General features: G+C 38.2%; 1 protein-coding gene across 2 annotated transcripts in view; it reads right to left on the minus strand.

Moving 5' to 3' along the window:
• Positions 1–331: 331 nt before the first annotated feature.
• HTT (huntingtin) overlaps positions 332–12090 on the minus strand; it is an 87303-nt gene continuing 75544 nt past the window's right edge. For both annotated transcript variants that reach the window (XM_061994338.1, XM_061994337.1), the window contains 7 exons: positions 10367–10557; positions 9697–9811; positions 9254–9467; positions 9009–9114; positions 7497–7659; positions 6680–6840; positions 332–5756 (listed from right to left, as the gene is read on the minus strand). In XM_061994338.1, the coding sequence (XP_061850322.1) occupies positions 5543–5756; positions 6680–6840; positions 7497–7659; positions 9009–9114; positions 9254–9467; positions 9697–9811; positions 10367–10557 (1164 nt within the window). In that variant the 3' untranslated portion in view covers positions 332–5542. The remainder of the gene's footprint in view (positions 5757–6679; positions 6841–7496; positions 7660–9008; positions 9115–9253; positions 9468–9696; positions 9812–10366; positions 10558–12090) is intronic.

Here is a 12090-nt window from a genome sequence, read left to right on the forward strand (position 1 = left end):
ACACCCTCGTTCGCCAATACAGCTGTATGCTTCAATTTTGTGTTCTCTCATCTCATTGAGAATCCCAGAGAAGTTTTGGCAAGCATGACTATTGGATACAATTAAAAGCTCAGCTGGGATACTACTTGGGTTAACTGCAAACAGCACTGTGACTGTGTGAAGTGCACCTATGTTTGCAGAGAGTTTAAGCGCTCCTGTGTATCTTTAACATACTCCATATTTGATAGTTGCTGAAAAGAAGATATATTAGGGGAAAAAAACCCATAGTAAGAATGCATCAAGATCTTTTTTAAAAACAACCAGAGAAAAATCACTTACAGTAATAGTTACATTTTATTTTCTCTTTTAGTTTCAATGTGCAGTATTTTCACCATTTTTTTGTTGTTAAACTGAAACATACATCTCAAATTATATGCTCTCCTTTTCCTTTGAGTACAATTGCTTTTGGGGTTGGGGCTCCAAGCTTTTTGCTCCTCATTGCCCTCAAAATGGTACAAGACAACACCACAGGGTGTGTTACCTTATCCTCTGTCAGGTTGATCCAGCCTGATGGTATGCACACACACAGAGGGATGGGTAGGACAAGCTCACACGACAGAAAGCAGCACATGCTTCACAAACGCTCGGCGGCATTTCCACCCAGTTCACTTGAACACAGCGAAAACTTGACAGATGGTAGAAGCTCTCCTGGGGATGACTGTGGGATTCTCAAGATTTTCAATGGATACTTTAAGATAGCATGCACAAAGAGTTCACCTGAAATCTCAGTATTAGCTAAAATCAGCGTATTGGACTTGCCCCAGAATTTTGCTACATTGCTTCCTCTAGTTCTTACAGCAGCTTGCTATCACTTTAAAATACTTCAACTACCTAAACACTACCCAAGTGTCTTGTAACTCTTATAACTTTCATCAGTTGTATCCCTTATAATCAACGTTGTTGTGAAAGGGCAGAGCACCTACCATTGTCACTTACTTGATTTCTACTTTAGCAGATAGTTGGGATTGTACATGGAAAACGTCTCCTTTACACAATTAATCTCCTTGAATCAGTTCCCCTTTTTCTCCCATCCCATCCAACCACCGAGTAAGGTCCTGAATTACCAAATTTAATTAAACTGCTTATTGCTATATTTATTGCTCCTGATATCCTAAAATTTCTTTTATTTAGGAAGTGTAAATGCTTAGCCATGGCAGCTCCACAAAAGTGTTAAGACAAACCAGGTCTGCTGCTCTTGGAAAACTGTCTTTGCAGTGTTTTTGACACAACCTCCTTATCTGCTATGTAAAGTTAAACAGCCATTTAAAAAGGGAAACGGCAAGATAGAAAGCTCTTAAGGCAATTATAAATATCAACAAATTACTGTTAACCCAAAAGGTTCCACTTGTTCCCCACCACAGAAAATGCTCACGTTGTTTTTTGCAGTTTGGAGCCAAGAGGAACTAAGACAACAGAGATTCCACTGAAATAGGTTTCTTTGTATTGCTAACTAAGTACCAGACAAGTTTTGAAATCTTAAAATAAAAGGGGACAAGCAGACAAAGGGGAGGATGGGCGATGAAGATAAGAATTGTGAATAAGAACAAGATATCCCCTGAAGGGATCTGAGGTGCCTGGGATAAGTTGAGAACCTTGGAATACATAAATCAATGGGGAAACAGGAAACAAAGACAGAACAGGGAATAAAAAGCCCAATGTTGTATCCATTAGGTGTGCCTACTACCTAGGACACCTGCTCTTGCAAGAAGGCTAAATAAAAGCTCCTCACTGAAGAGTCTGACCTGAGCCTTTCACGAGAAAATTTGTTTCTTATACCCACTCCTTTTGATCTAAATCTGCTCATTCATTACTCAGTGCTTCAGGAATGCTGCTGGTAGTTAAGAAACAAGCAATGTCTTGGTGCTGAGAAGGCATTCCTACCAAAGCAAAAGTAATACAAAATCATTCACTAGGTGCTTCAGGCAAGAACCAACATCTGAGTATACACTTTAGAAAAGATTTAAATAAACTCACATTTAATTTCAACTGGCAAAGAGCATAAAGATTAAAGAAAATACTTTGAATCCTACAAACAAGAACATGGTTTACAATAGGCTGCAGTTTCCAACTTCTCATTCCTGCACTCAAGTGCAAGGGAAGGGACATGCTGAAATGAAATGCAAGCAAACTTCATTAAACAAGCCAGTGGGTAGCAGGGCCAAAAACTATTTCTAAGAAGATGGCTAGTATATAGTGTTCTTAAAAGAGGGGCATGTTAGGGACTTGGTAAAGTACGTTCATTTGACAACTGAATTGTAAATCAAGTTTTAAACATTAATCTGTTTTAAGTATGCTCCCAATCATGCCATACCTCTAAACCTTGTCAGGTTGTCAAGAAGCCAGTTCCACTACAAAGCACACTGAAGAAACTGTTTGGTTTGGTTTGCCAGGACACCAAATGTAAGGACTAAGCCCAAACACATTTCTAGCCTGTTCTCAACAGCCTGATTTTCAGAATAACTGTCTCTTTACAGCGAGTTAAAAACAGTGAAATTAAATTTTGACTTAAATCAATCTCAAGGGACAAGTCAATTTTTAATTTTCTTTTTTGATTGAACTCCAGTGTTGGTATTTTTCAGTGGCCACTGTTTTGCTGTTACTGTCCCTATCACATACCTCTTGGCTCTTGTCACTAGAAGCAGGCAGGAGTGATTTTAAGCATGATTTCACCCCAAAAAAAGTGAGGGCGGGGAAACCATATCTAGGAAGTAGACAATAAAGTGTGCTGCAGCTGAAATTTTAGATTTGAAGCACTACTGGTGTGTGTTTTTACACCATGAAGACTCTCAAGTTACTCCCTTCAGGTCACTGAGAATTTCCTAAGAGGAGGTGCCCTTCTTTAGACACTTAGGACACGTTTCAGGAGGTATATTACAACAAATCTCCAAGATAGGTTAAAACAGATGGAGTTACTACTACTGGTGAACCTGTATGAGGTTAGAACTGACGGCATCAGCTTTAAAGCTTGACTTGAAACAGGTAATGTGAATATCTGCTTGAAGGCCAGCAACTGGCATTTGAGGAGAGGTCACATTTGGTATTTTTCATCCAGCCATGCTGGCTGTTTAATTCAATGTATTCCTTCACTGGTTGAAAGATTCTATGGCAAGTCCTAAATTGGTCTGGAAAGTCTCATCAAGCATCTAGCTCCAGTTATCCCAGGGTAAAGTAACCAGCTATCCTGTGTTAACCACGAGGAGCTTAAAATGATGAAGAATTTAACCGTTTGGAACACAACATAGTTATATGGTGAGAATATGGCTAAGCTGATGCTTAAAAAATATATTAAAATCTATTTTAAATTTTGGAAAATAGCTTACAAAAATATCTTCACTTAAACTATATATCATACAAAAACTGACTGGCGTGTGGGTTTACAGTACAAAACGCTTATTGGTGGTTACAAAAGGGAAGAGTGATCTATACTACCCTTAATGAAAACACAGGGCATTATATCTCACTGCCTTAAATTAGCCTCTTATCAGAATTAAGATAATTTCCAATATAACTCAAAAAACTTTCAAACAGTATCTATTTTACTAAACCTTTTCCTGAACTCCTGTTCAGTTTCTTTTAAAAATCACCACAGTGCTGTGGCCCAAGAAAGAAGAGTAACCCATCTAAGGGCAGAAATAAGTGCTCTAGATAGTATGATCTGTAGAGAGCTAAATAGAGCAACACCTACAGTTGTTTCTACTGCCCATACTATCAGTTTCCTCTATCAGTTTCTGAAAGGAAGTTTCACCAGTGGACAATTCCTTTATAACCAATTGATGGGCAGAAGCGACAATTTTTGGTCTAGATTGGAATTAGTTTAAATACATGGGTTTAATAAATACAAATATACACATCTGTATACATTAAATGTTGTCACATGTGTATAATTTCAACATATACATTATATACAAAAATACATACAGTACATGCTCCTCCTGACAACACTATCTCATTTTTCCAAGTGTCACCAAAAGGTGTGATAAGAAAATGAAGAGAGGTTAAATATAGGATGTGACCAAGAACCAAGGTATCATTTCTTCAGAACTAAAGACTTTTAACAAATACAACTGAAGACAAACACTGCACTAGAATTCCCCACATAATGGTTAGGAATCAATGGGTTTCCCTGGGTGGCAAGTAAAAGCTGAATCTGGCCCTGTGTAGTGTTCTGAAGTTCATGGATATCCGTATTGAGTTTGTGTCTAAAGCATCAGGTGTATAAGAGGTAACAAAAGAGGTTGTGTTATCTAACACCTTAGCCAGTCCCAAAGTAGACCACAGCAGCCTTCTGATTCTCAATTGCTAGCATCAATTTGTTTACAGGAAAGTGGTTTGAATCCAGATGACACCATGGTCTCAGTTAGGAAAGGTCAAATGGTTATTGACTACTGGGGAGCTTGCACCATTTTGTCTCTTAAAATGCTGTGCAGCAAATAAGAGCATTTTTTAAAGTATACAAAAGGCTGTTCCAGAGTAACTAGTCCTCTCTTTTACCATTATGTCTCAAAGTACAGGAATTTCAAAGAAGCTACAGTAAAATGGATCACAAGAATGCCTCCTCAGTACAGTCTCTCGAGACAAATCAATCAACATATTCCAGTTTTAAAGTACTTTAAGAAAATGTGAGATGCAAAACAAGATGTGATCTGTACATTAAGATGGATTTCCAAAAGGAACATGAATTCAAGCACGAGGGAAAAAAAGAAAATGAGGACAATACAGATGTCAAGACATTCAATAATGTGGCTTCTGTTCGTCTCAAATTACAGAAGAGCTCATGCATCACACATCTTACAATTTTACATACTGTACATGATATAGAAATATTTAAGTTAAAATTTCTTTTACTGATATAGTGTACTCAAATTTTAAATCCTGAGAAGAAAAAAGAAAAATGTGTGGTTACGTATGTGCACTACATCTCTGGTATCACCAACACATACACCACAGGATATCAGAGAGTCCAGAGAGAGAATTACATGCTGGAAGTGTAAATCATGAAAGCCATTTTCTCTTTTCCTTGTTTGGGAGAGACATTAGGAAACAATTTCTATTCTGTACTACACAATAGTATATACAGGTACATAGAACTAAGTTTTCTAACGAGTGCAGCTTGCAATAACAGTCTGTCAAGGTCTTACTGGCTGCACCACGGTGGCTTCAGCTGAACATTAGGAAGAAGAGTAACACCAGTTACCTTGCATGTAGTACTTGCTCATATTTGACAGTTGGTAAGTGTGTCTCAGGTGAGGCTCAAACATCACTTGAAAAACACTGACTTATTTCTTTCCACTCACAGGTGCCTGGTGTCAACAACAAGAACTACACTAGACTTTTCAGGTGATTTCCAGTGCTGCAGAGCACTTGTCCATGCATTCTGGAAGCAAAACTCACAAGTCCATATTTATCACAAATGCAACCCCAGACACTTTCTTGTTCTTCCATTCCCCATAATCCATACCAGATTCCAACATTAGTCATGCAGTTCCACTACACATCAACACGTTCAACATGCTGTGACCTTGTGAACATTCTGCAAACAGGTTAGTAAGCGATGATACGGGGTTCCTGGAGATGCCACCACCTCAAACACTGACTGAAAGGCCCTCCGATCCAATTCCTCATCTATCTGATGTCGGTAGAAGTCTATGGCCACCAAACAGAAGATGTTAACATCCACTTGCTCTGCTTTTCCCATTCTGCTGATAATATGTGGAAGACTGAAATAGAAGTTAAGGTCATAACATGACAGAAATTGCTCACCTTTTTGGTATAACAGTTTAAACCCTGTTCTCCAATTAAATGTTGCAGTTCTGAGTTCACAAATGACATGAAAAGTGCAAAATATTGTCACATTGTAATTAAATTGCTACTACAGAAATCCTACTTCTTCATCAACCTCACACAATTTCTTATCCCCTGAAATGCATTTTCATCTAGCAGTAGTTTTCTTAATACATTGCATCACACAGAGCAATCAGCCTCGCAGTTGAAGCTGCTGAAAGTCAACTAGCATTGCTGAGATCTAGAGTCATTAGGAAGTCTCAAACATGACATATGGCCACATTTTTTGCCTGGTCATCAAATAAAACAGTTATTTTTCTGTTGGTTTTCAAATAAACCCAGCAACACCTATGTCTTTCATCTGTTCCCACTTATTTGGCTGATGTCATTCCGTTAACAGATTTCACTATTAATGCAGTGCACCTCCAGGGATACACTTGCAAAAAACACTTTGTATGTCAAAGATTATTTGCTTTCATTTGAGTTTGTTCTTTTTTCAAAAAAAGATACCTTTTGCCTTGCAGACATCACTACAGAGCTTTTAAAAGTCACTGCAAAGTGATTCGCTGAAGCTTTAAGAAGTCCTTCAAAGTAAGGACTTTCCCAATCATCTTGATTAGCCACAGGGAATAGATCTTAAAACAGTGGTTTTAGATAACATGATCTATCTAAAGTTCTCTTTTTTCCCCTCAAACCCGATGCACTAGTAGCATGAAGTCATATACATCATTGTTAACTGCAGCAAATGTGCCTTGTTTTGAGTGTTCAACCTGTACTCTTATCCTTCAAGCTATCAATGTGCTTTACAGAACCACTGTATTTACCGAGAAATGGCTCACATTCACTTTTTTTAGGATACATTGCTGAAATCCATTGACTGGTGGAAGCACTGACAAAAAAACAGGAAAGACTCCACATTGCCATTGCCACAGGTGTTCTTTGTGTGAAATTAGAGAGGGACAGCATCACCCAGTCGCGGACCATTGAAGACTGTCCAGTGCTATGTAGTGTCTGAAATACCTGCAAAAATATTTTACAGAGGAATGGTAGGTCGTCACGGGAAAGAGTTCAGTTTCTCTTGTAAAGGTTCTCTCAAGCTACAAAGCTCTGAGGTTCACAAACCAGATTCCTGAAGACAACTTGGTCTAAAGAATTAATGAACACAATGCCGAGACAAAGAGACTATGCAAAAGTCAGTCAAGAGCCAACTGGACTCATGACATCTGTAACAAAGAGAAGTATGCACACAGAAATGCAAGGCTTGTCTGGTATCTCTGTTTTTACAGATGAAATGTGGAATATATATGCACTCTCAGGTGATGTATGAGTCCAGTAAGTACAAGAACAAAATACCCAGCAGCCCAACTGAGTCCACCAGGCCAGATGACCTGAGCTGGCTGCTTGATATCTAAAGAATCTGAGCACCAGGATCACAACTATTAATTTTCTCTTTATTTTCCTGTTAGCAGTGGTTGAACTGTACCCGCTGTTAGTTTTGCCTTCCAGGTGCCATGGTGATTCTAGCACTCCATTGTGCCTGGCAAACAAAGCTCTCAGCAGTTCAGCTCAATCGCTGCAACTGGCTCGTTACATCTTGGCAAAATTGGTATTTGCTCCTGTGATTGAGTTTATTAGAAATCTTCTGAAACATTTAAGAAAAAAACCCCAAACATTACCTTATAAACTACTGTTGCCATGAATTGCGGGTAAGGCTGCTGATTGGATAAGAATTCTCCAATAACTTTATTCATTACATCTTGTGGGGGGAAGAAATCATCAAGGAACTGTGGAAGAATCCGAGCCACTACTCTGGCTTCAAAAGGAAATCCCTTCCTGATCCTGAAAATAATAAATAAGAACATATTTTGTGATGGAATTTTAGTAAATATCTCATTCTTTTCTGATTTCATTGGCAATAGAAAGAACATTTTACTTTCACCATCAGATAGCAAAAACTTCAACACTGAGGAATCCAAGTCTTCCTGTAGCCTTACTCTAACAGTCTATTCAAACAAGTCTATCAAAGCTACTGGAAGTTGTTATAGGTGTCATGTCCATCTGTCATCCCAACCCCACCTCTCCTCCTCTTTTTTTAAATAGTCAACAGTTTTTGAAGCTCTGAAATTGCATCAGAGACAAGATTTAAATATAAGAATGCTGAAAAAAAAATGCACAAGAACAAAAAGGAGAGAGAGATCACTACTCTTAGTTATCAGGGGTAAACTTTGTAGAAGCAAAACACTCATTTCCATTCATAACATCTTTGCATTTTTTTATTCAAGACCAGGATGAGCAATATATCAAACATGAAAAACAAGTGGCAGTTCAGCATATAAAAAGAGGGGAAAAGACATTCCAACTTTTACAATTTTACTTAAACTCCACACTGATTGGAAAAATGTTCCTAATAAAGGCTGCATCTGTTAATGTGTCAAGATCAACGTACCATTGTGTGATTACTCCCTGCAAAAGTGATTTTCTGATTTTAGTATTTGTTTTGCTAACTCTTGGAAGTGATATTCTCAACAGCACACAAGCACTGCTCTAGTTCTGTTCTCACTGAGTGCAGAAGTCAAACCCTCATCCAGTTTTACAGAAAAACCACTGAACACTTTGAGAAATGTAAACCACTATCCCACAAACTACTAAGCAAAATCTAACATGCTATGCTCACTTAAGACAGCTTAAGACTGTCAGATCAAAACAAGGGTTTTGAAATATTTCCATTAAATGAATTCCATATGAATGCAGAAGTTTTACTGTATTCTTCCACTGCCATTACTAAACAGAACAACACTTGGGTGGGGAAAGGGGAAAAAGGTTTTAAACTCTTAGGGTGACTTGAAAGATTATTTCCTGTACATTGGATTTATATCCTTGATTATGTAGAAGGCATCCTGAAAAACACTTAAGAGTCTGACCTGAAGGGAGCTGGAAATATAAAGTATTATGGTTTCTGCAACACAGTATCAGTTAGGACATGTCTGTTTTCCATTTACATTCCTGCACATTTGTGCTGGCTTCAGCAACTCCATCAGTGTTACTGCGTATACTAGAAGTATCAATTTTAAGCAATGGTAAGCAGAGAAACGTCATTAAATAAATATTACATCTGTCAAGTACAGAAGTGACCACGCAGGGAATCATTTCCCTCCCAGTGCCCTACTGCACATGTTTTATCCTCTTACCTATCAAAGAGGACAGACACTCGTTCCATCGCTACGATCACAGATTCGCTGTCAGGAGCAGTGGGATTTACATCAGTGGCACGACTGGGGCTGATTTTTTCCTTTCCTATACCAAAACAATTTGTTACAAGTTTACTGTGGATGCTAAAATAAGGCCTCTTTTCCTTGGTAACAGAAATAAAGAAAACTAGCACTGTTTGTAAGCTAGTCTCTCAGCACATCAAAGGTATAAAAATAGTAAATACCTGTGTACATGCAAGTCAGCATTAACCCAAGTGCTGCCATTGCTCTGTGGGGGCTCTGCACATTTACTCTGTCAACACTCAGTTTAACCAGGGATTCACTATCCAGCCTAGAAAGTTGCTCTGAAAGGAGGAGTCGTTCTAATCCTCTCAGGACACAATGATAAATAATGGATGGTGTGGATTCATCACTTCCAGACACCATGACTCCACACATCTGAAATAAAGAAAAAAGCAAATTACCTGGTTTTGAGGTGTACTAAGGTTATCTTCCAGCACCATACCCATGCAGCTAGCATGGAACTGCATCAGGTACCAAGAAAACCTGATGAAACTAAACCCAAAAGTGTACCTACACCACAATAATCATGTGAAGTGTTCAAGATAGCTATATGTGGTGATCCCAGTTTACATGACCACCAGTGACAGAAGGCATCCCAACATACCTGTATAATTCCTGCAGAGAATTCAGGCCCTACATCAAGTGGGTAATTTTCAATCAAATAGAAAGCAGCTGCACACATTACCAAGATGTGCTGTTGGTTATGGATATTCACACAACTGTAAATAAGCAAAAACATTAATGGTCACTTACATCAAAGTTGTCTGGGTCATAAACAGAGACAATATAAACAATCCTCAGAAACATTAAGTATTCTTTTCACATTAAATTTATGCAGTTTTAGAAATCACACAAAGTATCACCAAAATGCCATAAAACAACACTGGTTGTCATGGAAGTCCAGTGCAATACATGACATTTTTCAGCAATATAACTACAAGCTGTCACTGCTGGACTTGTTTGAGAGAAATAAACTTAATTACTAATCCTGAAAGTCTTCTTAGAAGAGTATGCCTTTTGACAGAAAAATAAGGTTTAAGGAACACAATTCACCAGAGACGCAAGTCTGAGCTATCAAACAGTTTTCTCACCCTCAAATATCCTCTCGCTTCTGTAAATCAAACCTAAAATTGGCTGATATTTTCCATGAGAATGCCAAACCCTGTTTGATACAACAGCCTGCTCTAAAATGTACTGACAACAGCAAACCACAAAGAGCCCTTTTGTTCACACATCCCTCAGGGTGGGACGGGGAAAGGGAGGAAAACTCTTACTGTGCTACTCCTCTCAAATTGGAGAGCAGATACTCGCTGATAATTGGAATGAGTTGCTTTGCTGTCTCATCAAGTAAATCACACTCAAGGATGTAAAGAATTCCATGCAGAGCTCCAATCCGACTTGGCATATGGGTGCTTCTTAGAGTTGATTCCAGCAGTCGACTTACAGGTTCAGCCACAGCTTTATCCTAATACATCCAACAAGAGTATTCATTAGCAGTCAGCACTGGTTGAACATTTGGTGACTCCTGTCATTTGGAAATACTTGGAACAAATTAAAGAGCAGAAAGTATGGCAGAACTAGAGATTGGCTTAAAACTACTTTTAAATCAAATATCACATGATGAATATAATCAATTAATAGACGACTTGCAAATTAATCAATAAACTGATGCTGCTTTGTTTTACCTCTAAAAAGTTCCATGATTTAAGGTCAAAAAGATCAAGATAAGCATTAGTTCAGTAAATAATATGTGCTGTTAAGGACCTAGCCTTCTGTGCTGGGGAGGTTCAGATTGGATATTAGGAAAAAAATTCTTCACTGAAAGGGTTGTCAAGAACTGCCTGGGGAAGAGTCTGAGTCACCATCCCTGGAAGTATTCAAGAAGACATGTAGATGTGCTAATGAGTGATATAGTTTAGAAGTGGACTTGGCAGTGCCAGGTTAATGGTCAGACCTGATGACCTTAAAGGTCACCTCCAATCTAAATGCTACTATCACTCTATGTTTAGTCTTCAAAACACAAAGCCGGTATCAGATACTTCACTCCCTGTTAGCAAAGTAAAATAACTTACTAGGACACACAAAACTTATTCTAAACTGTTAATTTAAACAGTATTTTTTTTACAATCTATTTTAAGTATTTAGTAGAAATGATTTGTCCATGTCTTGAAATATCTAAGACACAAGCTAGTTTTACTAGCTCTCTAGCTGCACATCTAAGCAGAATTTCTACATAACTGAAAATGGGACAAGCAACTCTTCATGGAATCCACTTTTTTTTCGTCCCACTAGTCTGTTATATTCAGCTGTTTGCTTGAGAGAATGTGTTATTAGTTCACAGTAGGAAATTACAGCCTAGTCAGAACAAGTTGATCTCTAAAATTGCTTCTACATGTTTGACATCACTTTCACAGCCTTCCCTTGCACCGTTACTGCTGCAACAGCTACTGTATGCCCTATCCCAAAAGGCTTTCATAACTTTTCTTATCACTATTATCAGATAGAAATGCTAACTTCTTCCAAAAGAATTTGTATTTTTTTTCCTGAATAATCTCACTCCAAAATGTCCACTGAGAAATACTAGTGCTCTCTGGCCTACAGATTCAAAGACTGCAACACATTTCATTAAATACCTTGCATTAATAATGCTCTTTTCCTAAGTGTAGACCTATGCAACAGAGAGAAGTGTTAGGAAAGGCATATCTGAGTATTAAGCTACATATTCATATTCAGGCACTGTCCCTGCCTCTCATGAGACTACAGTCATTCACCTGTAAGAGAAAACTGGCAATAGTTGTGCCACAGTCCTTATTTCTGTTCTGAAATGTAACAAATGAGGTCAGGGCAAGAGGTAACACTCAGCTGAGTAAAATCAACCAAAAAAGCACATTAAGTTCAAACCTCAAAACACCTCCAAACCAAACAAGCTTTCTGTTTGATTATAGGACATCTGGAGATGATGTTTGTAGCCTCTGAAAGCCCAAAACACATATCCCAT

This window comes from Colius striatus, chromosome 3 (genome assembly GCF_028858725.1).
Source record: "Colius striatus isolate bColStr4 chromosome 3, bColStr4.1.hap1, whole genome shotgun sequence".
Lineage (NCBI taxonomy): Eukaryota > Metazoa > Chordata > Aves > Coliiformes > Coliidae > Colius > Colius striatus.